Source organism: Triticum urartu, chromosome 2A, assembly GCF_056163025.1.
Source record: "Triticum urartu cultivar PI428250 chromosome 2A, HENAU_Tu73, whole genome shotgun sequence".
In the NCBI taxonomy this organism is placed as follows: domain Eukaryota; kingdom Viridiplantae; phylum Streptophyta; class Magnoliopsida; order Poales; family Poaceae; genus Triticum; species Triticum urartu.
Window position 1 is genome coordinate 31,072,277 of NC_141874.1, and position 22,116 is coordinate 31,094,392.

Below are 22,116 nucleotides of genomic sequence, written 5' to 3' on the forward strand. Positions count from 1 at the left end.
GAAGTGGTGATTTATTTTCTTATACTAACGGAGCTTGCGGGTTTTCTGTTAAGTTTTGTGTTGTGAAGTTTTCAAGTTTTGGGTAAGGATTCGATGGACCATGGAATAAGGAGTGGAAAGAGACTACGCTTGGGGATGCCCAAGGCACCCCACGGTAATATTCAAGGACAACCAAGAGCCTAAGCTTGGGGATGCCCCGGAAGGCATCCCCTCTTTCGTCTTCGTTCATCGGTAACTTTACTTGGAGCTATATTTTTATTCGCCACATGATATGTGTTTTGCTTGGAGCGTTAATTTATTTTGTTAGAATTTGCTTGCTGTTATTTAGATAAATGTTTTGCATCTTTTATTCCAATAAAACTGGCATTGATAGCCTTTACTATGCCTATGTTACAAGTATACATGTTGCTGTTTGAAAACCGAAAGTTTAGCGCTGTTGCAATAATTCCCTAGAAAATTCAGAATGTGATAAAATGTTGAAACCTTTTGAATATTAAGATCTGATAAATTTACTACAGTGGGAATTTTCTTTCATAATTTTTGGAGCTAGGAACGTACGGATGTTGCTGCATTATTTACAGACTGTCCTGTTTAGGCAGATTGCTGTTATGTTTGCATTGTTTGCATATGTTTGCTTCTTTAATGATTCTATTTGAGGATAGGACTATTAAATATGCAGAGGCATTTAGTATGCAATGTTGAATAATAATTTTAGTGATTTTCTACAGTAGAGTATGATAAGGTTTTTGCAATGGTTTATACTAACTTATCTCATGAGTCCTTGTTGAGTTTTGTGTGGATGAAGATTTTGAGATTTAGGGAGACCGTGATATGAGAGGAATTAAGGAGACACAAAAGCTCAAGCTTGGGGATGCCCAAGGCACCCCAAGATAATATTTCAAGAAGTCTCAAGCGTCTAAGCTTGGGGATGCCCCGGTTGGCATCCCACCTTTCTTCTTCAACAATTATCGGTTAGTATCGGTTGATCCTAAGTTTTTTGCTTCTTTACATGATGTTTGCCATTCCTAGAATGTCATTTTACTTTTATTTGCTTGATGTTTGAATAGAATACCAAGATCTGAAATTATTAAATGTTAGAGAGTCTTCACATAGTTGCATAATTATTCGACTACTCATTGATCTTCACTTGTATCTTTCGGAGTAGTTTGTCGTTTGCTCTAGTGCTTCACTTATATCTTTTAGAGCATGGTGGTAGTTTTATTTTGAATAAATAGATGAACTCTCATGATTCACTTAGATTATTTTGAGAGTCTTAATAGCATGGTAATTTGCTTAAAATCCTAATATGCTAGGTATTCAAGAATAATAAAATTCTCTTATGAGTGTGTTGAATACTAAGAGAAGTTTGATGCTTGATGATTGTTTTGAGATATGGAGATGGTGATATTAGAGTCATTCTAGTTGAGTAGTTGTGAATTTGAGATATACTTGTGTTGAAGTTTGTGATTCCCGTAGCATGCACGTATGGTGAACCGTTATGTAACGAAGTGGGAGCATGAGGTGTTTATTGATTGTCTACCTTATGAGTGGCGGTCGGGGACGAGCGATGGTCTTTTCCTACCAATCTATCCCCTAGGAGCATGCGCATAGTACTTTGTTTGGATGACTAATAGATTTTTGCAATAAGTATGTGAGTTCTTTATGACTAATGTTGAGTCCATGGATTATATGCACTCTCACCCTTCCACCATTGCTAGCCTCTCTAGTACCACGCAACTTTCGCCGGTACCATAAGACCACCATATACCTTCCTCAAGACAGCCACCATACCTACCTATTATGGCATTTCCATAGCCATTCCGAGATATATTGCCATGCAACATTCCACCGTTCCGTTTATTATGACACACTCCATCATTGTCATATTGCTTAGCATGATCATGTAGTTGACATTGTATTTGTGGCAATGCCACCATTCATAATTCTTTCATACTTGTCACTCTTGATTCATTGCATATCCCGGTACACCGCCGGAGGTATTCATATAGAGTCATACTTTGTTCTAGTATCGAGTTGTAATCATTGAGCTGTAAGTAAATAGAAGTGTGATGATCATCATTCAATAGAGCATTGTCCCAAAAAAAGAAAAAAAGAAAGGCCAAATAAAAAAATAAAGGCCAAAAAAAGGGAAGGCCCAAAAAAATTAAAAGGGGCAATGCTACTATCCTTTTTTCCACACTTGTGCTTCAAAGTAGCACCATGATATAGCGGGTCTCATATATTGTTCTTCAAAGTAGCACCATGTTCTTCATATAGAGAGTCTCATATGTTGTCACTTTCATATACTAGTGGGAATCTTTCATTATAGAACTTGGCTTGTATATTCCAATGACGGGCTTCCTCAAAATGCCCTAGGTCTTCGTGAGCAAGCAAGTTGGATGCACACCCACTAGTTTCTTTTGTTGAGCTTTCATACATTTATAGCTCTAGTGCATCCATTGCATGGCAATCCCTACTCACTCACATTGATATCTATTGATGGGCATCTCCATAGCCCATTGATACGCCTAGTTGATGTGAGGCTATCTTCTCCCCTTTTGTATTCTCCACAACCACCATTCTATTCCACCTATAGTGCTATATCCATGGCTCACGCTCATATATTGCGTGAAGATTGAAAAAGTTTGAGAACATCAAAAGTATGAAACAATTGCTTGGCTTGTCATCGGGGTTGTGCATGATTTAAGTATTTTGTGTGGTGAAGATGGAGCATAGCCAGACTATATGATTTTGTAGGGATAGCTTTCTTTGGCCATGTTATTTTGAGAAGACATAATTGCTTTGTTAGTATGCTTGAAGCATTATTATTTCTATGTCAAAATGAACTTTTGTCTTGAATCTTTCGGATCTGAATATTCATATCACAAGTAAGAAGAATTACATTGAAATTATGCCAACTAGCATTCCACATCAAAAATTATCTTTTTATCATTTACCTACTTGAGGACGAGCAGGAATTAAGCTTGGGGATGCTTGATACGTCTCCAACGTATCTATAGTTTTTTATTGCTCCATGCTATATTATCTACTGTTTTAGGCAATATTGGGCTTTATTATCCACTTTTATATTATTTTTGTGACTAACCTATTAACCGGAGGCCCAGCCCAGATTTGCTGTTTTATGCCTATTTCAGTGTTTTGAAGAAAAAGAATATCAGACGGAGTCGAAACGGAACGAAATCAACTAGAGAAGCTATTTTTGGAAGGAAACACACCTGATGAACTTGGACCCCACGTCAGGGGAGACACGAGGTGCTCACGAGGGTGGGGGCATGCCCCCCTGTCTCGTGGGACCCCCGTGGCTCCTCCGACGTCCTCCCTGCACCCATATATGCCTACGTGACCTAAAACTTCCAGAACGCAAGATAGATCGGGAGTTCCGCCGCCAGAAGCCTCCGTAGCCACCAAAAGTCAATCGGGACCCTGTTCCGGCACCCTGCCGGAGGGGGAACCCTCACCGGTGGCCATCTTCATCATCCCGGTGCTCTCCATGACGAGGAGGGAGTAGTTCTCCCTCGGGGCTGAGGGTATGTACCAGTGGCTATGTGTTTGATCTCTCTCTCTCTCTCTCTCTCTCGTGTTCTTGAGATGATACGATCTTGCTGTATCGCGAGCTTTGCTATTATAGTTGGATCTTATGTTTCTCCTCCCCCTCTTCTCTCTTGTAATGAATTGAGTTTCCCTTTTGAAGTAATCTTATCGGATTGAGTCTTTAAAGACTTGAGAAGACTTGATGTATGTCTTGCCGTGGATATCTGTGGTGACAATGGGATACCATGTGCCACTTGATGTATGTCTTGGTGACCAACTTGCGGGTTTCGTGACATTGGAAACCTATGCATAGGGGTTGGCACATGTTTTCGTCGTGATTCTTCGGTAGAAACTTTGGGGCACTCTATAATGTTCTATGTGTTGGTTGAATAGATGAATCTGAGATTGTGTGATGCATATCGTATAATCATACCCACGGATACTTGAGGTGACATTGGAGTATCTAGGTGACATTGGAGTATCTAGGTGACATTAGGTTTTGGTTGATTTGTGTCTTAAGGTGTTATTCTAGTATGAACTCTAGGTCTGTTTGTGACACTTATAGGAATAGCCCAACGGATTGATTGGAAAGAATAACTTTGAGGTGGTTTCGTACCCTTCCATAATCTCTTCGTTCGTTCTCCGCTATTAGTGACTTTGGAGTGACTCTTTGTTGCATGTTGAGGGATAGTTATTTGATCCAATTATGTTAGTATTGTTGACGGAACTTACACTAGTGAAAGTATGAACCCTGGGCCTTGTTTCCACACATTGCAATACTGTTTACGCTCACTTCTATCACTTGCTACCTTGCTGTTTTTATTATTTCAGATTACAAATACCTTTATCTACTGTCCATATACCACTTGTTTCACTATCTCTTCGCTGAACTAGTGCACCTATACAATTTACCATTGTATTGGGTGTGTTGGGGACACAAGAGACTCTTTGTTATTTGGTTGCAGGGTTGCTTGAGAGAGACCATCTTCATCCTACGCCTCCTACGGATTGATAAACCTTAGGTCATCCACTTGAGGGAAATTTGCTACTGTCCTACAAACCTCTGCACTTGGAGGCCCAACAACGTCTACAAGAAGAAGGTTGTGTAGTAGACATCATAAAGCAGCGTAAGTATTTCCCTCAGTTTTTGAGAACCAGGGTATCAATCAAGTAGGAGATCACGCACAAGTCCCACGCACCTACACGAACAAATAAGAACCTCGCAACCAACGTGATAAAGGGGTTGTCAGGCCCTTCTCGGTCACTTATGAGAGTGAGATCTGATAGATATGATAAGATAATAATTTTGGTATTTTTATGATAACGAGAAATAAGGATGCAAAGTAAAATAAAAGGCAAAGGAAATAACTAAGTATTGGAAGATTAATATGATGGAAGATAGACCCGGGGGCCATAGGTTTCACTAGTGGCTTCCCTCAAGAGCATAAGTATTACGGTGGGTAAACGAATTACTGTCGAGCAATTGATAGAATTGAGCTTAGTTATGAGAATATCTAGGTATGATCATGTATATAGGCATCACGTCCGAGACAACTAGACTGACTCATGCATGCATCTACTACTATTACTCCACACATCGACTGCTATCCAGCATGCATCTAGAGTATTAAGTTCAAGAGAACAGAGTAATGCTTTAAGGAAGATGACATGATATAGAGGGATAAACTCATGCAATATGATATAAACCCCATCTTTTTATCCTCGATGGCAACAATACAATATGTATCGGTTCCCTTTTTGTCACTGGGATCAAACACCGCAAGATTGAACCCAAAGCTAAGCACTTCTCCCATTGCAAGAAAGATCAATCTAGTAGGCCAAACCAAACTGATAATTCGAAGAGACTTGCAAAGATAAACCAATCATACATAAAAGATTTCAGAGGAGAATCAAATATTGTTCATAGATAATCTGGATCATAAACCCACAATTCATCGGATCTTGACAAACACACCTTAAAAGAAGATTACATCGAATAGATCTCCAAGAAAATCAAGGAGAACTTTGTATTGAGATCCAAAGAGAGAGAAGAAGCCATCTAGCTAATAACTATGGACTCGTAGGTCTGAAGTAAACTACTCACACATCACCGGAGAGGCCATGGAGTTGATGTAGATGCCCTCCGTGATCAATGCCCCCTCCGACGGAGCTCCGGAAAAGGCCCCAAGATGGGATCTCTCGGGTACAGAAGGTTGCGGTGGTGGAATTAGGTTTTCGTGGTGCTCCTGGATGTTTGGGGGTACGTGGATATATATAGGAGGAAGAAGTACGTCGGTGGAGCAATGGAGGGCCCACGAGGGTGGAGGGCGCGCCTAGGGGGTAGGCGCGCCCCCCTGCCTCGTGCCTTCTTCCCTTGTTTCTTGACGGCCACTCCAAGTCTCCTGGATCACGTTTGTTGAGAAAATCAAGTTCCCGAAGGTTTCTTTCCGTTTGGACTCCGTTTGATATTCCTTTTCTTCGAAACCCTAAAATAGGCAAAAAAAACAAGCAATTTGGACTGGGCCTCCGATTAGTAGGTTAGTCCAAAAAATGATATAAAAGTGTAAAATAAAGCCCATTAACATCCAAAATAGATAATATAATAGCATGGAGCAATCAAAAATTATAGATACGTTGGAGACGTATCAGGGGACAAGATCCAGGGGGGAGAAAGCCATGTGTTTGCAGCTTCGTCAGCTGACCATGAGATACAGAACATCTGTCCCAATCACCCTTTTAGGAGCCGGGGGGAGGGAGGAAGAGCTGGGAGCACTAGCCATGTTGGATTGGCTCCTCCTAGCCAGCTCTGAGGATTTTCCCACAAGGTGTGGAATGGATCTGAGATCTAATCTCTTTAAATAGGCGCCTTTCTTTTATGGTCAGGGTGATACGTGCAAAAATACCCTGACCTCTCGTATTTGCTCGACACGTGGAAGCTGAAGTCAGGAAGGCGTGGAAGCCGATGGGTGCGACATTAAATGGAAAGCCGAATACTGTGCTTTAAGTCAGGGACTTTGAAATAATCGGAGGAGGAACCCGCCTTGCAATGCCGAAGACAATCTGCACGCCGGACACATCGTCATTGAAAGACTAGTTCGGGGGCTATTGAGGGAGTCCTGGATCAAGGGGTCCTCGGGCGTCCGGCCTGTTGGCATGGGCCGAACTAATGGGCTGTAAAGGTACAAGACTGAAGACTCTCTCTCCCGTGTCTGGATGGGACTCTCCCTAGCGTGGAAGGCGAGCTTGGCGCCTGGATATGAAAATTTCCTTTCTCTGTAACCGACCTTGTATAACCCTAGTCCCCTCCGGTGTCTATATAAACCGGAGGGCTTAATCCATAGGGGAAACAATCATAATCATATAGGCTAGACTTCTAGGGTCTTGGCCATTACGATCCGTGGTAGATCAACTCTTGTAATACTCATATTCATCAAGATCAATCAAGCAGAAAGTAGGGTATTACCTCCATAGAGAGGGCCCGAACCTGGGTAAACATCGTGTCCCTTGTCTCCTGTTACCATTGACCCTAGACGCACAGTTCGGGACCCCCTACCCGAGATCCGCCGGTTTTGACACCAACACACGGGCCATTGATCTACAACAACATAGACATGCAAATACTATCAGATACTAAGTTCATGATAAATTAAAGTTCAATTAATCATGTTACTTAAGAACTCCCACTTAGATAGACATCCCTCTAGTCATCTAAATGATCACGTGATCCATATCAACTAAACCATGTCCGATCATCACGTGAGATGGAGTAGTTTTCAATGGTGAACATCACTATATTGATCATATCTACTATATGATTCATGTTCGACCTTTCGGTCTTAGTGTTCCGAGGCCATATCTGCATATGCTAAGCTCGTCAAGTTTAACCCGAGTATTCTGCACGTGCAAAACTGGCTTGCACCCATTGTATGTGAACGTAGAGCTTATTACACCCGATCATCACGTGGTGTCTCGACAAGACGAACTGTAGCAATGGTGCATACTCAGGGAGAACACTTGTACCTTGAAATTTAGTGAGGGATCATCTTATAATGCTGCCGACGTACGAAGCAAAATAAGATAAATAAAAGATAAACATCACATGCAATCAAAATATGTGACATGATATGGCCATCATCATCTTGTGCCTTTGATCTCCATCTCCAAAGCACCGTCATGATCTCCATCGTCACCGGCTTGACACCTTGATCTCCATCGTAGCATCGTTGTTGTCTCACCAACTATTGCTTCCACGACTATCGCTACCGCTTAGTGATAAAGCAAAGCAATTACATGGCGATTGCATTTCATACAATAAAGAGACAACCATATGGCTCCGGCCAGTTGCCGATAACTGTTACAAAACATGATCATCTCATACAACAATTTATATATCATCATGTCTTGACCATATCACATCACAACAAGCCCTGCAAAAACAAGTTAGACGTCCTCTAATTTATTGTTGCAAGTTTTACGTGGCTGTTACGGGCTCCTAGCAAGAACCGTTCTTACCTACGCATCAAAACCACAACGATTTTTGTCAAGTGTGCTGGTTTAACCTTCAACAAGGACCGGGCGTAGTCAACCTTGATTCAACTAAAGCTGGAGAAACATACACCCGCTAGCCACCTATGTGCGAAGCACGTCGGTAGAACTAGTCTCCTGAACGCGGTCATGTAATGTCGGTCCGGGCTGCTTCATCCAACAATACCGCCGAATCAAAGTAAGACGTTGCTGGTAAGCAGTATGACTATTATCGCCCACTACTCATTGTGTTCTACTCGTGCATATAACATCTACGCGTAGACCTGGCTCGGATGCCACTGTTAGGAAACACAGTATTTCAATTTTTTTCCTATGATCATGCACGATCTATCTAGAAGATGCATAGAAACGAGAGGGGAGAGTGTGTCTACGTACCCTCGTAGACCGAAAGCAGAAGCGTTTAGTAACGTGGTTGATGTAGTCGAACGTCTTCGCGATCCAACCGATCCAAGTACCAAACATACGGCACTTCCGCGATCAGCACACGTTCAGCTCGGTGACATCTCTCGAACTTTTGATCCAGTTGAGGCCGAGGGACAGTTTTGTCAGCATGACGGCGTGGTGGCGGTGATGATGAAGTTTACCGGCGCAGGGCTTCGCCTAAGCACTACAACGATATGACCGAGGTGTGTAACTGTGGAGGGGGGCAACGCACACGGCTAAGAGAAACTTTGGTGTTCCTTTGGGGTGCCCCCTCCCATGTATATAAAGCGGGGAGGAGAGGTGGCTGGCCCTAGAGGGGGGCGCACCATGGGGGAGTCCTAATTGGACTCCTGGTCCAAGTAGGATTTGTCCCTCCCCCCTTTCCTAGTCCAAGTAGGAGAAGAAGGGAAGGAGGAAAATAAGAGAAGGAAGGAGGAGGCGATGCCCCTCCCCTTGTCCAATTCAGATTGGGAAAGGGGGGCGCGCGCCACCTCTGGCCAGCCCACTCTCTTCTCCACTAAGGCCCATGACGGCCCATTAACTTCCCGCTGGGGCGGGGGGGAGGGGTGTTCCGGTAAACCCCGGTACTCCGAAACTTTCCGAAATGACCCGAACCATTCTGGTGTCCGAATGTAGCCTTCCAATATATTAATATTTATGTCTCGACCATTTCAAGACTCCTCGTCATGTCCGTGATCTCATCCGGGACTCCAAACGAACTTTGCTTCATCAAAACACGAAACTCATAATACAAATCGTCATCGAACGTTAAGCGTGCAGACCCTACAGGTTTGAGAACTATGTAGACATGACTAAGACACATCTTTGGTCAATAACCAATAGAGGAACCTGGATGCTCATATTGGCTCCTACATATTCTATGAAGATCTTTATCGGTCAAATCGCATAACAACATACATTGTTCCCTTTGTCATTGGTATGTTACTTGCCCGAGATTTGATCGTCCGTATCATCATACCTAATTCAATCTCGTCACCGGCAAGTCTCTTTACTCGTTCCATAATGCATCATCCCTTAACTAACTCATTATTCACATTGCTTGTAAAGCTTATAGTGATGTGCATTACCGAGAGGGCCCAGAGATACCTCTCCAAAATATGGAGTGACAAATCCTAATCTTGATCTATGCCAACTCAACAAACACCATCGGAGACACCTGTACACTACTAGGGAAAAGCCTAGCAGTAGCGCGGGTAAAATGCTTATCAGTAGCGCGGGCAGCTGCGCTACTGATACGGCGCTACAGCTAACGCTTAGCAGTAGCGCGTGCTGACCCACGCTCCTGCTATCTAGGGATAGTAGTAGCGGTCGTCATAAAAACACACTGCTGCTAATATCTATAGCGCCCTAGTATAAAAGGCGCTACTGCTAAGACCTCGCTGCTACTAAAGCCATACCCCGCGCTACTGTTATTAGTTTCTGAAAAAAATCTGCTCCATATTTTGTGCCGCTGAATTTTGTTTAGTGTTTTATACAATAGTCTCTAGCATATCATACATATACAAATCTGATCATATCATACACTAGCCTCATCAAATCGATCATGTCATCACAATAATCATCATCCAACACAAAATGACGTCTCTCTCGAAATAGCGATACAAGTTATGAGATGCCTCAAATACTTGCAACTAAATCGTCATCCATCTAAACAATGATATAGACAAGAAGAGCTATCACTATGAGTGAGAGCGGAACTATGTAGTACATGAGGCGGCGGTTATGAGTCCTCTCTCGTGTTAGCGCCCGAGAACCGCTCGGATCATTTACCCTGCACTTAATCATCATTTTCCGAATATAACATCTCCAAAACATCACATGTACAAATATGACATGTCCAAATTCCAAATGTGACATGTACAAATCACATGTCCACTTCAAATTTGCATATAGAAGGAAGAAAATATAGAACTTGCAGAAAAATGCAAGAAGTTTTTTTAAATAGCAACAATTGCTTTAACTAAAAAATAATAAATATCAACAAATGCTTTAATTAAAAAATAGTAATAGTTTGAAACCTAAGTTTCATACTAACTACCACTAAAAAATAGCCAATAATATGTCCTAGGTTTTTTAACTAGGGTTCATACTAATTGTAATTAACTAACTAGCACTAAAAATAGCCTAGGGTTCATACTAACTAGCACTAAATAGCTAGGGTTCATACTAACACACACACACACAAAGAGAGAGAGAGAGAGAGAGAGAGAGAAGAGAAGAGAAGGGGGAGGGGAGAGTGCTTACCGAGGGCGGAGAGAGAGATGGGGTCGGGGGAGATGGCGACACCGAGGCGTGGCGAGGCGGAGTCGGGGAAGATGGCGGCGAGGCGGGGTCGGGGGAGACGGCGGCGAGGCGGGGTCAGGGGAGACGACGGCGAGGCGGGGTCGAGGGAGACGGCGGCGAGGCGGGGTCGAGGGAGACGTCGGCGGAGAGTGAGGGCAGGGGCTCCGGCAAGGTCGAGGTCGAGGGGGAGGAGGCACAGGCGCACAGCGACATCGAGGGCAGACTCCGACGGAGAGCGAGGGCAGGGGCTCCGGCTCCGGCGAGGGCAGGGCTACGGCGGAGGTGACGAGGGGAGAAGAGAGAATGGGGAATTGGGGGAGAAAGTAGAGCATCTTTACAATCACCCAGTTACGTTGTGACGTTTGATAGCACACTAAGTGTTTCTCTGGTATTCGGGAGTTGCAAAATCCCATAGTCTTAGGAACATGTATAAGTCATGAAGAAAGCAATAGCAATAAACTAAATGATCATAGTGCTAAGCTAACGGATGGGTCTTGTCCATCACATCATTCTCTAATGATGTGACCCCGTTCATCAAATGACAACACATGTCTATTGCTAGGAAACTTAAGCATCTCTTATTAATGAGATAGTTAAGTAGAGGCATACTAGGGACGCTCTGTTTGTCTATGTATCCACACATGTACTAAGTTTCCAGTTAATACAATTCTAGCATGAATAATAAACATTTATTATGATATAAGAAAATATAAATAGCAACTTTATTATTGCCTCTAGGGCATATTTCCTTCAATACCTAGTTCAATCTCGTTACCGGCAAGTTTCTTTACTCATTCCGTAATGCATCATCCCGTAATTAACTCATTAGTCACATTGCTTGCAAGGCTTATAGTGATGTGCATTGCCGAGAGGGCCCAGAGATACCTCTCCGATACTCGGAGTGAAAAATCCTAATCTCGTTCTATGCCAACTCAGAAAACACCATTGGAGACACCTGTAGAGCATCTTTATAATCACACAGTTATGCTGTGACGTTTGATAGCACACAAGGTGTTCCTCCGGTATTCGGGAGTTGCATAATCTCATAGTTAGATGAACATGTATAAGTCATGAAGAAAGTAGTAGCAATAAAACTAAACGATCATTATGCTAAGCTAACTGATGGGTCTTCTCCATCACATCATAATCTAATGATGTGATCCCGTTTATCAAATGACAACACATGTCTATGGTCAGGAAACTTAATCATCTTTGATTAACAAGCTAGTCAAGTAGAGGCATACTAGGGACACTCTGTTTGTCTATGTATTCACACATGTACTAAGTTTCTAGTTAATACGAATCTAGCATGAATAATAAACATTTATCATGATATAAGGAAATATAAATAACAACTTTATTATTGCCTCTAGGGCATATTTCCTTCATCACTGTGAGTACAAAACCTACACTACTTACTTCCTTGTCAATTGCGTCTAGTCAGGTTGTTTTTGGTTATCAGAACTCCCCTATGGAGATACCACATAAAAAATCTGGAGTTTTAGTGGAATCTTTGTCTTTCAAATTTGCTTATTATTTTTCACTGGGATCTCAGGATGCATAAAAGCATGATACATAGTCGACTGTGAATGATCTAGAAGTAGTGAGATTCCATCAAAAAATATCCCGTCCTTGTGTCATGTTAAGCAAATCTTATCTAGATTGAAGATTTTGCCATGACAAAAGACAAGGGCCTAGTACTAGTGGTTGAGAATCGCATTTGTTGCGAAATCTCAAGGATAATAGGGTAATCTTCGCGGTATTGGTGTGACTTTGTGGTAGCACTCACCCCTCCAATGGTGATTAGCTTCCCTCAAAGGAAGTGAACATCTAGATACATCCTCGTCTTCATATCATTGTTTATCCCTAACTCTAACTTCCTACTTATGGTTTAATTTAGTCACTTGACCTTGCACATATTATATTATGTTTCTTAATTATGATTGCATTGTGACCAATTCACTACACTTGTTATCTAACCTAGCAATATTGTTCGTGCTCGCCTTTATATACCACTTTTTTAAGAACTTTGTAATAATCAATTAAATTTGTCATTGTACTTATTGATCACCCCCTTTAGGTCCATCTCGTTCCTTTTGAACTTCCTACCATCTGTCTTAGTTTTAGCCGACGATACAGATCGAGTCAACCTCCCCTATGTCCATGTTGTTTGGAGAAGATAGACAATGAAATATCTGAAACTTAAATGGTAAACAACAAATTATACTCTATAATTTAGCGTTGATTACCTCCTAAACTAGGTTTTTACCTTAGATTAGTTTTGTATGTTACATGCCAATTTCAAACTTGGTCTACAACTAAGGTACATGACATGTGAGTCGAACATGATTCTACTCTTTATCACGCTTACACATACCAGTACAATTGCTATAGACGTAGAGGAAGTCGAATCTGCAGGGCATCAGTGGCCCAGATCTTATGAATAGGTGTCTCTTAGACCAAAAATGTGGGCCATGACTTAACCCTTGATCCACTATTATCAAATTTGTACACATGCAAATGCAATCATTTGAAATTTTATCGAATTTTAATTTTTTTAGCAGTCTCCGTGAATAACCTAGGCATTATTTTACAGATTAAGAGGTCACACTTGTGTAGATCCATGCCACCGAGTGCATGCACCTGTCCTACCCGATTACATTTAAACAGTCACTAATAATGCCTTCAATCTTCGGTTCCAGCTTGACATGCATCTGTCCATCCATACATTTTAGCTACCGGCCTTCAAGGTCCGTAATGACCATCTCGAAGTTGCCAGACGTGTCCTCCTTCATGTCGCGAAGGTCAGCCGGAGTGCTCACCGGCATGCAGACCACCGGCCGAAGTGGCCGCCCTGGCACCTGTTGTTGTGACAGCATGGGGATCACAACAGCCATTTGCGGGCGTTGGCTCGGGCTCTCTTGAACGCACAACAGCCCTACCTGGATGCACGTCGATGCCTGCTCTAGCTCCGCTAGGGAGCAGTCATCGCACATAGTTGGGTCAAGGAGCTTGAGGCATTTGTTTTCTTCAAATAGCTTCCATGCCTGCAAAATTTTATTCTATTTTGTTACGGTCAACAAGCTTGAGACTTAGATGTCTAGGCACGGAATTTCAAATTAGAATAAGTGTTATGGAATCACATAAATCTCTTTTTCCTCTTGCATGAAAGGTAATTGATTGATTACATGAGCTATGAGGTTGAAATTCCGTTGGTTCCTCCTCCCAGTGACAATCTCCAGCAGCAACACACCAAAGCTGTACACATCCTGCATGAATGATACCATGCCATCCATGGCGTACTCGGGTGCCATGTAACCACTGTCACCGCATGACACCATACAAAAAACGTTAGAAAATCCAGCTATAGAAATGAAAATTTGATGTAAATTATAGTACTTGACCATTGGTTCAGTTATGCATAGTTGTAGTTCTTACTATGTCCCAACAATCCTTTCCGTGACGGTGGAATCCAGGTTGTTGCCGATGTTGCTGAACAGCTTTGCGATTCCGAAATCTGATATCTTGGCGACCATCTCCCCATTAAGGAGAACATTGGCCGCCTTGAGATCTCGGTGGATCATAGTGTGCCTCGAGTCCTGGTGAAGGTAGAGAAGCCCTCTGGCAATGCCAAGGATGATGTCCATCCTAGTCTTCCAGCTCAAAGTGGCACGCCTCCTCAGATCTGTTGGCAATTTTGCATGATTTAATTTTTTGAGTTGAGTTCTGACGGTACAAATGGTGGCAAGTGTTTTGCTAACTGGGGGTAAGTAGACACGCACCAAAGATGAAGTTGTCCAAGCTCTTGTTACTCATGTACTCGTAGACGAGTATCCTGTCAGAGCAATGGATGCAGCAACCAAGCAGGCGTACAAGGTTGCGATGTTGCAGCCTGGCAATGAGGTCCACCTCATTCTTGAACTCTTTCAGGCCTTGCACTCTGTTGTCAGTTGACAACTTCTTCACTGCAATTTCCTGGCCATCTTGCATTTGACCCTGGTAAATATAGTTCAATTAGTCTCTCAACACACAGCCTCCCATCTCACCAAGTCATGCATGTGTTCCACAACATAATTAATCCAATAATGCATATAATCTTTTTAGACAAACACATGTCATTGGCCTATCATCTTATGCATGTGGCACGCGGAATTGATTGGAGTTGGCGCTACGTATTAATCGTTGGGATTTGGATTAAAGGGTGAAAATTGGAAGCAAAGAAGGCAAGACATTAATAGAAGTATTGGCTGGATGGTCCTCTATATATTCACAAATATTGAAGCAAATTTTCCTCGAAAAATCTACATTGCTAGAAGACTTTTTGGAGATGGGTCGAAGTAAATGAATGAGGGAATGCAATATATTATCAGAATTGAGATATTTTTTCATTAATGTATTAAATTTATTTATTGCCGAAATTCTTCTAACCTAAAGATTATAATGTAAATCATTTTTATTGGGTTGCAGTAAAAATATTTCCTAGCTACTTTCTTAGGAGAATCATCTAGTGTGTCATACAACTACTACATGCCTAGTACTAGCTACTATCTAACTGTTGTTTATATGACCGCAGGAAATTTCAGTTCTGATTGGCATAGATGGATTGTACTATTGCAATGTGTAAATCAGTATCACCTTGTAAACAATGCCGAAGCCACCACGCCCGATTTCGTTCTCGGGGCAGAATCCTCCTGTGGCGCCTCTAATGGTTTCGAAATGGTACGTCGGGCAGTCGCCTATCATGATGTCATCAATCATGGTAGCTGAAAAAAATCGAGAAGGAAGCTACATGATATACATAAGCAATAGAGCAAGTAGCAGTTTCAGATTGTCCTTCCAAAACACACCAATGACTCTTACCTTCTTTGCCGCGCCAGACCTTTTTCCAAATCAAGAAGCCAAGCCATAGCAGAAGTAACCCAAACCCTATTATCAATATAGTGATGACTGCGACAAACTTCTTAGTCTTGACTGGCTCTGGAGATGCAGGTGCAGTGTCTGCGTTGAGCTAAATATAATGGGTGAAAATTGCCGGATCCATGAGTAAGAGTGAAGTGCACCGATCATAATGTCTGAGCTTGACATGTTTGTCCTGGTAGGCGATTGATAAGGACACAACAGTGCTTGAAAATATCATTCTGTGCACTTACACCGGCAATGTTTGATTAGCTATAGGGTCAAAGTTAATTGTTTTCCTTCGATAATGTCCTATTTAGAGGAAAATGAAAATTAAACCCTCATTCAGAGTCCTAGTTAGTGTATGATTTATAGTTTTTAAGTAGTGACGTTGTGTGGAGGCTATATCTTCATTTAGCAATATGATATTTATTTATGGCTCAACTGCACATGATTCCTCTCTTTCATAAAAACAGTTTTGCTAAAACACATCTACATATGCCAAAATTCCATGGGCAGCCTTGATTAACTAGAAGTCATCCATTTCCCGCAAAAAAAAAGAACTATAAGTCATCCATAATTTTTGTTTGGTATCTCGGTGAATTACACGGCTGCGGGAGGACGTGGAGATTACTTGGTGCAACTTTGCAATATACAGATTGACTTAACTTATAACATCAACTGGTCAGATCAATTCTTTTCTAGAATTAACTGATGGCTCAAAAAGTGCCACAACTATTAAATATAAGATATAAGATGAATAAGATCGACTTAGGGCGTGTTCGGCATCTCTCTGGCTTCTCAAATCCTTGGCTCCAGGACCGGAGTGCACCCGAACGGGTTAACTCCGGGTTATACGAGACAGAAGCTGGCGATTGGCATAGTGCAAATTTGCAGAATCGGAGGAGTTGGGAAAACTGAGCTCCACCAAAACTAGGAAGCGGGAGTTGAAGAAAATTACATTGCCCTGCCACCGCCAAGTGACTCGGTCGCTCGATCATCACGTATTCGCTCCCAGGTCCTCTCTCTTGCCGCCAGCAGTCTTTCCCGACCAGGTCTATGGCCCAGCCCATCTTTTCCAAACGTTTTGGACTATCAGCCTGCTCCTCATGGGCCACAAAGGGGTGATTTTATGGGCTTCTGGCTCGCTCCCTCATGCGAGCGAGAAGCCGTGACGCCGAACGGATCGCTGACTCCGGGATCGATCGTCAGAAGCTAGAGCGGGATTTGTGGCGCTGGAGTTGAAGATTTTCCTACCATGAAGAGCTCCCGAACACGCCCTTGCCTTCCTTGAACCAGAAGTTCCAACATGATTTGCCTTTGACTAATCCATAGTTAAAGTCAACGTATTTGGTTCGTTAGGTCAATTGTTTGACCGACAATTACTCTATTAATATATACTCTACCTTATTTGCTGGGTATATTAATATATACTTCATGTAACATAAAATTGATGTCACAAGATTTGTCTTTCAACATATTTTTTTGTGGTTATGATTTTGTATTCAAAAAATGCATAGTACTCTCCCTCCGTATCAAAATATAAAACATAGACAATACATTGTTTTACAATGCGATAATGTTGAAAATTGTCTTATATTTTGATACAGAGGGAGTAATTGTTTAATTATTTGTCCTAACAAAAACTAACACGAAAGTAACATAGAGAGAGGCTTCCTTGCACATCTATTTACATAGTTTATTATTTACCAAGTTCAGAGACGTTGCATAATTTTCTTTGGATGTGCATCTCGGGTGAGTCCTGGACCTGAAAGTTGCAGGTCTTTCTTATGAGACGAAAAGGATGTACACGACTAAGGAGGCAACACGCGAGCACTTCTGCAACCACACGCTAGACACCGATAAAGACGGGAGATAAATCCATGAATAGTCACACTGAATTCTTACTGAATAAGCTGGTGTCCATTTCGGAATTGATTGGCAGGGAGAAGGAGCAAAGTCAAACAAACAGCATCGTGCAAGACTGGTAGTATTTTAGAACATTCACTGTACTGCAGGTTAATTAATGTGACACTACGTCTTGACAGAGAAGCATGGGATGGGTACTGTGACACCGAACCAATCTATTTGGGACAAATAATCTTACTTGGTCAAATTGATTTGGTTCAATTCCTATCTATTGTCCAAAATATTCCAAACTTTTGTGGAGTCCTGTATTTATTTTCTTTGCATGGCTTAATTTCCTGAGATACCCGAGTCGTAGAATGTTTTAGGTGCATTCGGCGGTGTGAGTGTGTACATGTGTGCATCTATTGTAATAGGTGTTTCCCAAAAGAAGACATGTGTTTCTTTTGCGGGGAAAAAAGAAGTACGTTTATTATCATTTCTTAGGTAGGTTTGAATGGGGTCCAGCTAATACAGGTCTGCTAGCTAGTTATCCTATATATAACTAAGTATGTTTATATGCTTTCATGATATTTTTGATGTTATTGTTTGGTGGAGAAAATCAACATTTATTTGGCACTCCAACTACCAGGCACTGAGCTATTGCAAATCAACTCTTGGTGGAGGGCTTCATCATCTTCAAGCTATACTTGTGCCTTAGATTCTTCATCTTTGCTTGTTGATGGTAGGAAGCTTGTTTGCTGCTTGCTTAGCACTATGTACCTTTTTTAGTTGTTTCTTTCTTTCGATTTTGTAAGTTTTGGTTGTTGTAATCCTGGCCAGTTGATGACTTTGCTAATTCAAAGTCGGGCTCGAGCTGAGTCTTCGTTCTAAAAAAACAACTCTTGGTAAAGGGGAAGAGGAGATGTGTGTTCACTAAAACCGTTATAACTTTATCATACCAAGCCTGTATCTGGCCCACAAGTACTCAAAACTCTCGCGACGAGCGTGCAAATACAAAAAATACCCTCGGATTGCGCCAGCAACCCTGGATGGCCCTCAAATTTAGTCTTTAAGTTGGAATTTTTTCCCTCGAAAGTGAAAGAACATCATTCACCGCAGTTTTTCAGTCTGGTTTCGGAACCATGACACTTCTTTAGGAAGGAAAATTCAAGAGATTATGATAAGTATAAACATGGGATAACTAAAGCACGCGCTTGTTCGAGTGATCGGTTTCAGACCGTTCAAATAGGAAACTGGGAATGAGGAACTAGTTGGCGTGATTAGTTGGGATTAGAGAAAATTTGTGTGCCCCCCTCCCTCGAAATTCAGGGAGATGATTGATTACTAGATGGGATTAAGAGGAAATTAAGGCGCCCCCTAAAAATCCGGGTGGGGGGAGTGATTAGTTGTGGAATTGATGGAGCGTTTTAACTAGCCTCATGGTGGGTCCTACTTTGTATGATTGAGTTTTCCATAAAACAAGTCTGTCTCAAACGCGCTTGCGGGTTGGGTCGATTTGCTTGATCGAGCGAGTGAACGCCAAAGAGTCTTTTCGGTATAAACATTAATCTGCTTGGTAAGGAGAAGTAGTGTTTTCTACACATGCTCTATGATCGGGTCAATCCCATTTGATCATATATTCAAGAAACTCTAGCGAGTATACACCTTAGTGCAGTGAGAGCCAAAGTATTTTTTTATTCTGGTTTTCAATTGATAAGGACTGGACTAACCTGTTTTTGGAAATCTCAGAATGGCTATTTATACTACTCGAAATGATTCAACCAAATTTGAATAAAAAATCCCGAGATAAATATATATGGTTTTTCAATGTGGAAGGCACCCCCCCCCCCCCCCCCCCTTGCAAGTAAACAAATTTGTCGACGGTTTCGGGGGTAGTTTTTCAGCTATTGTCCATAATTTTTTCTAATAAAAAGACTATTGACTTAACGAAGTCTCAATCAAGTAACATATAAGAAAAAAACTGAAAAGAAATGTTTTGTACAAATCTTCATGCAAGATCAAAAGCATAGAGTATCGATTGAGACATAACGAAGTCTTAGTCGATTGAGACTTAGCAAAACTGAGAAAATATTGGAGAGGGCTAATTACCTAGGTCGGACTTTGCCAGCCTGACGAAGAGATCCTGCCCGCCGTCGATGAACCGCGTGTCCACCAGCTCGCCGAACCACTGAATGCACCCGCTCCCGCCGCCACCACTACCACGGATGTCCGACGCGGCGTACGCCGTGCAGGAGCAGTTGGCCAGGCACCTCCGGCCGCACTCCTCGAGCGAGCCGCCGGGGTCCACGCTGCTGCCGTGCGTCTCTGGCAGCTTCACGCCGCGCACGGCGTGGAACCCGTCCTCGTCGCCGGCGCCGCCCCCGCACTGCAGCGGCGTGCTGCGGGCGCACCCGCCGGACGCGTTCCGCATGCCCCACTCCACCGACGACCTCGGCAGGAAGCCCCAGACGCAGCTGCACACCACGGCGTCGACCTCGTTGCAGACGCCGAACTCGCCGCACACGCCGTACCGGTCGCACTCGTCCCTCGGCCCCGACCAGAAGCTGCTCCACCTGAGCGCCGCGCTGTCCCAAACCATGCGGTGTATCACACCAGACTGATGGAGGACAACGCGGGACGGCGGCGAGCCGTCGCACGCGTGGTACATGTAGGAGACCTCGTCGGCGGTGTCGGCGAACTGGAACTCGAACATGCCCTTGTAGGTGGCCATCTCCGGTATGCCGCTGAACCGCACCCCGTTCCACGGTCCCGTCCGGTACGTCTTGCGTCCCTTCCTCCAGATGTGCAGCTCCGGCGAGCCCCGCGTGTCCATTACGTAGCGGAAGTCGCCGGCTGACGGGTCGTCGGCGTGGCGCCACGAAGAGAGGGACCACTCGGCCCCGGTCCCAACGTCCTTTCCGATGCGCATCTCGGACACGTACGTGTTGGTCGGGTGGTCGAAGCTCTGCCACAGCATGGCGCCGGCATCGTCCGTGAGCACGAGGTTGCCGCTGTCGTCCAGCAGCGCGACCGCCGCGGCCGAGGACGAGGAGTTGGACGACCAGACGGTCTCGTTGTTGCTTGCGGCGTCGAGGAGCACGAGGTCTCCTGCGCCGGTAAGCGTGACTATGCCGGAGGACGAGGCGTTGAGCGGGCGGTCGCGGTTGGCGACCCAGATAACGGCGGCCGGGGAGACGGTGAACCATATGCCGAGGAACCACTTGGTGTTGTCGGCGAGGGGGAAGAGGCCGAGCTGGAAGATGTCCCCCGGCGAGACCAGCTTCTGGTCGCCGCCGATGCGACTCCGCCGTGTCAATGTGTTGTTCGCGGCCACGCCCGACGCTGTGAGAAGCAGCACGGAGACAATAGCGAGGAAGAGTCGGCGGTGGCTCATCATCTCCAACGGTTTCACTGAGAGTCAGTGCATTTGTTGTCTCAGTCTCTCTCTTATCCTACTAGACTACCACGGAATTCTGAGAATGCTCTGACAGATGGAACGAATCAAAATGAAGAATAATGCATTCAGCGAACGTTCCGTTCGCATTACAAGTTATTCCCAGATGCAGCAATCAAGAAGACTTGGTCAGAGAACTCTTGCTGACTCAACACGTGGTTCATTTGACTATTTTACACTATCTACAACATGCTGAGTTTAAATATATATTATATATCTCTACTGGCAAATGCCTACTTGCAATGCATGTTAATGTTAGGGATAAAATTAATTCCGTGATTATATTAGGTAGAATGTCAATTGCATGTAAGTTGCATGTTAATTTATAGTATTAGATAGGATATCAACTGCATGTTAATTATGTGATTGGTACATACAATGATATTTAATATGATACTAGTAGAGTGTCCGTGCGTTGCTACGGGCTCATAATATGATCATGTAGACACAAAAATATCATCTTGATGGTCAATTTTAATAACAGTCACAAAGAAGATTGTATCCTGATTGATATTTTTTTAAACAAACCCTGTTTATTATTTACTCCCTTTGGTTCATTGATTTGAAGATGCAATCAAAGTTACCTTGTACCCTCATATCGTGTGGCATCAACTCATGGAGACGCCTTTCATGATTATGGTTCTACCCATGGCTCAAATTAGACATGTATGGATCGGATGTTCTAAATACATTGTAGGGTCTCATCCATGGAATATGAACATTTTTTTACTTATAAAACCAGAAAATTGGAAACATGACTTGCCACTCATGGATGGTGAATTCGACGATATTCGTAGAATATGGTGAGGGTCTGCAACACAAAGAACTCCTCCATGCTCTAAATAAATTGTAGGGTTTCACATGTACAAGGGTATATAATTCAGTAGAAAAAAAAGGAAAACCAATTTTAAATGTTGGACATAAACTTTTAACAAGGTCTCCCAACAGTATTGACAACAAACTACATGTATATTGTTACATCAAAACGGAAGTCAAATGCAAGCATCTATAAATGTACATAGCAGCACCCTCATATAGCAATATGGCATGTACAACAAGTGTCGTTTCACAACTAAAATTTCCTTATATGTTCA

At 43.0% G+C, this 22,116-nt stretch overlaps 1 protein-coding gene across 2 annotated transcripts; it reads right to left on the bottom strand.

The window, feature by feature from the left end:
• Nucleotides 1-13,278: 13,278 nt before the first annotated feature.
• Nucleotides 13,279-21,069, bottom strand: LOC125535262 (receptor-like serine/threonine-protein kinase SD1-8). 2 transcript variants are annotated; one of them, XM_048698325.2, is made up of 7 exons: nt 19,678-21,066; nt 15,685-15,822; nt 15,460-15,587; nt 14,607-14,820; nt 14,263-14,509; nt 14,013-14,145; nt 13,279-13,871 (listed from the first exon to the last, which is right to left on the bottom strand). In XM_048698325.2, exons 1-7 carry the CDS (start codon nt 20,963-20,965, stop codon nt 13,560-13,562), a joined length of 2,460 nt encoding a protein of 819 aa, XP_048554282.2. In that variant the 5' UTR covers nt 20,966-21,066; the 3' UTR covers nt 13,279-13,559. The 2 variants fall into 2 exon arrangements, with proteins under 2 accessions (XP_048554282.2, XP_048554283.2); XM_048698326.2 differs by lacking the exon at nt 15,685-15,822 and having other exon boundaries at nt 19,678-21,069.
• Between the last annotated feature and the right edge of the window lie 1,047 nt (nt 21,070-22,116).

Coding starts and splice junctions, on each gene's coding strand:
- LOC125535262 (XM_048698325.2), bottom strand. CDS start 20,965: ATGATGAGCCACCGCCGACTCTTCCTCGCTATTGTCTCCGTGCTGCTT. Junction 15,823..19,677: donor GCTGGCAAAGTCCGACCTAG/GTAATTAGCCCT, acceptor AGCTCAACGCAG/ACACTGCACCTGCATCTCCA. Junction 14,821..15,459: donor GCTTCGGCATTGTTTACAAG/GTGATACTGATT, acceptor TATATTTACCAG/GGTCAAATGCAAGATGGCCA.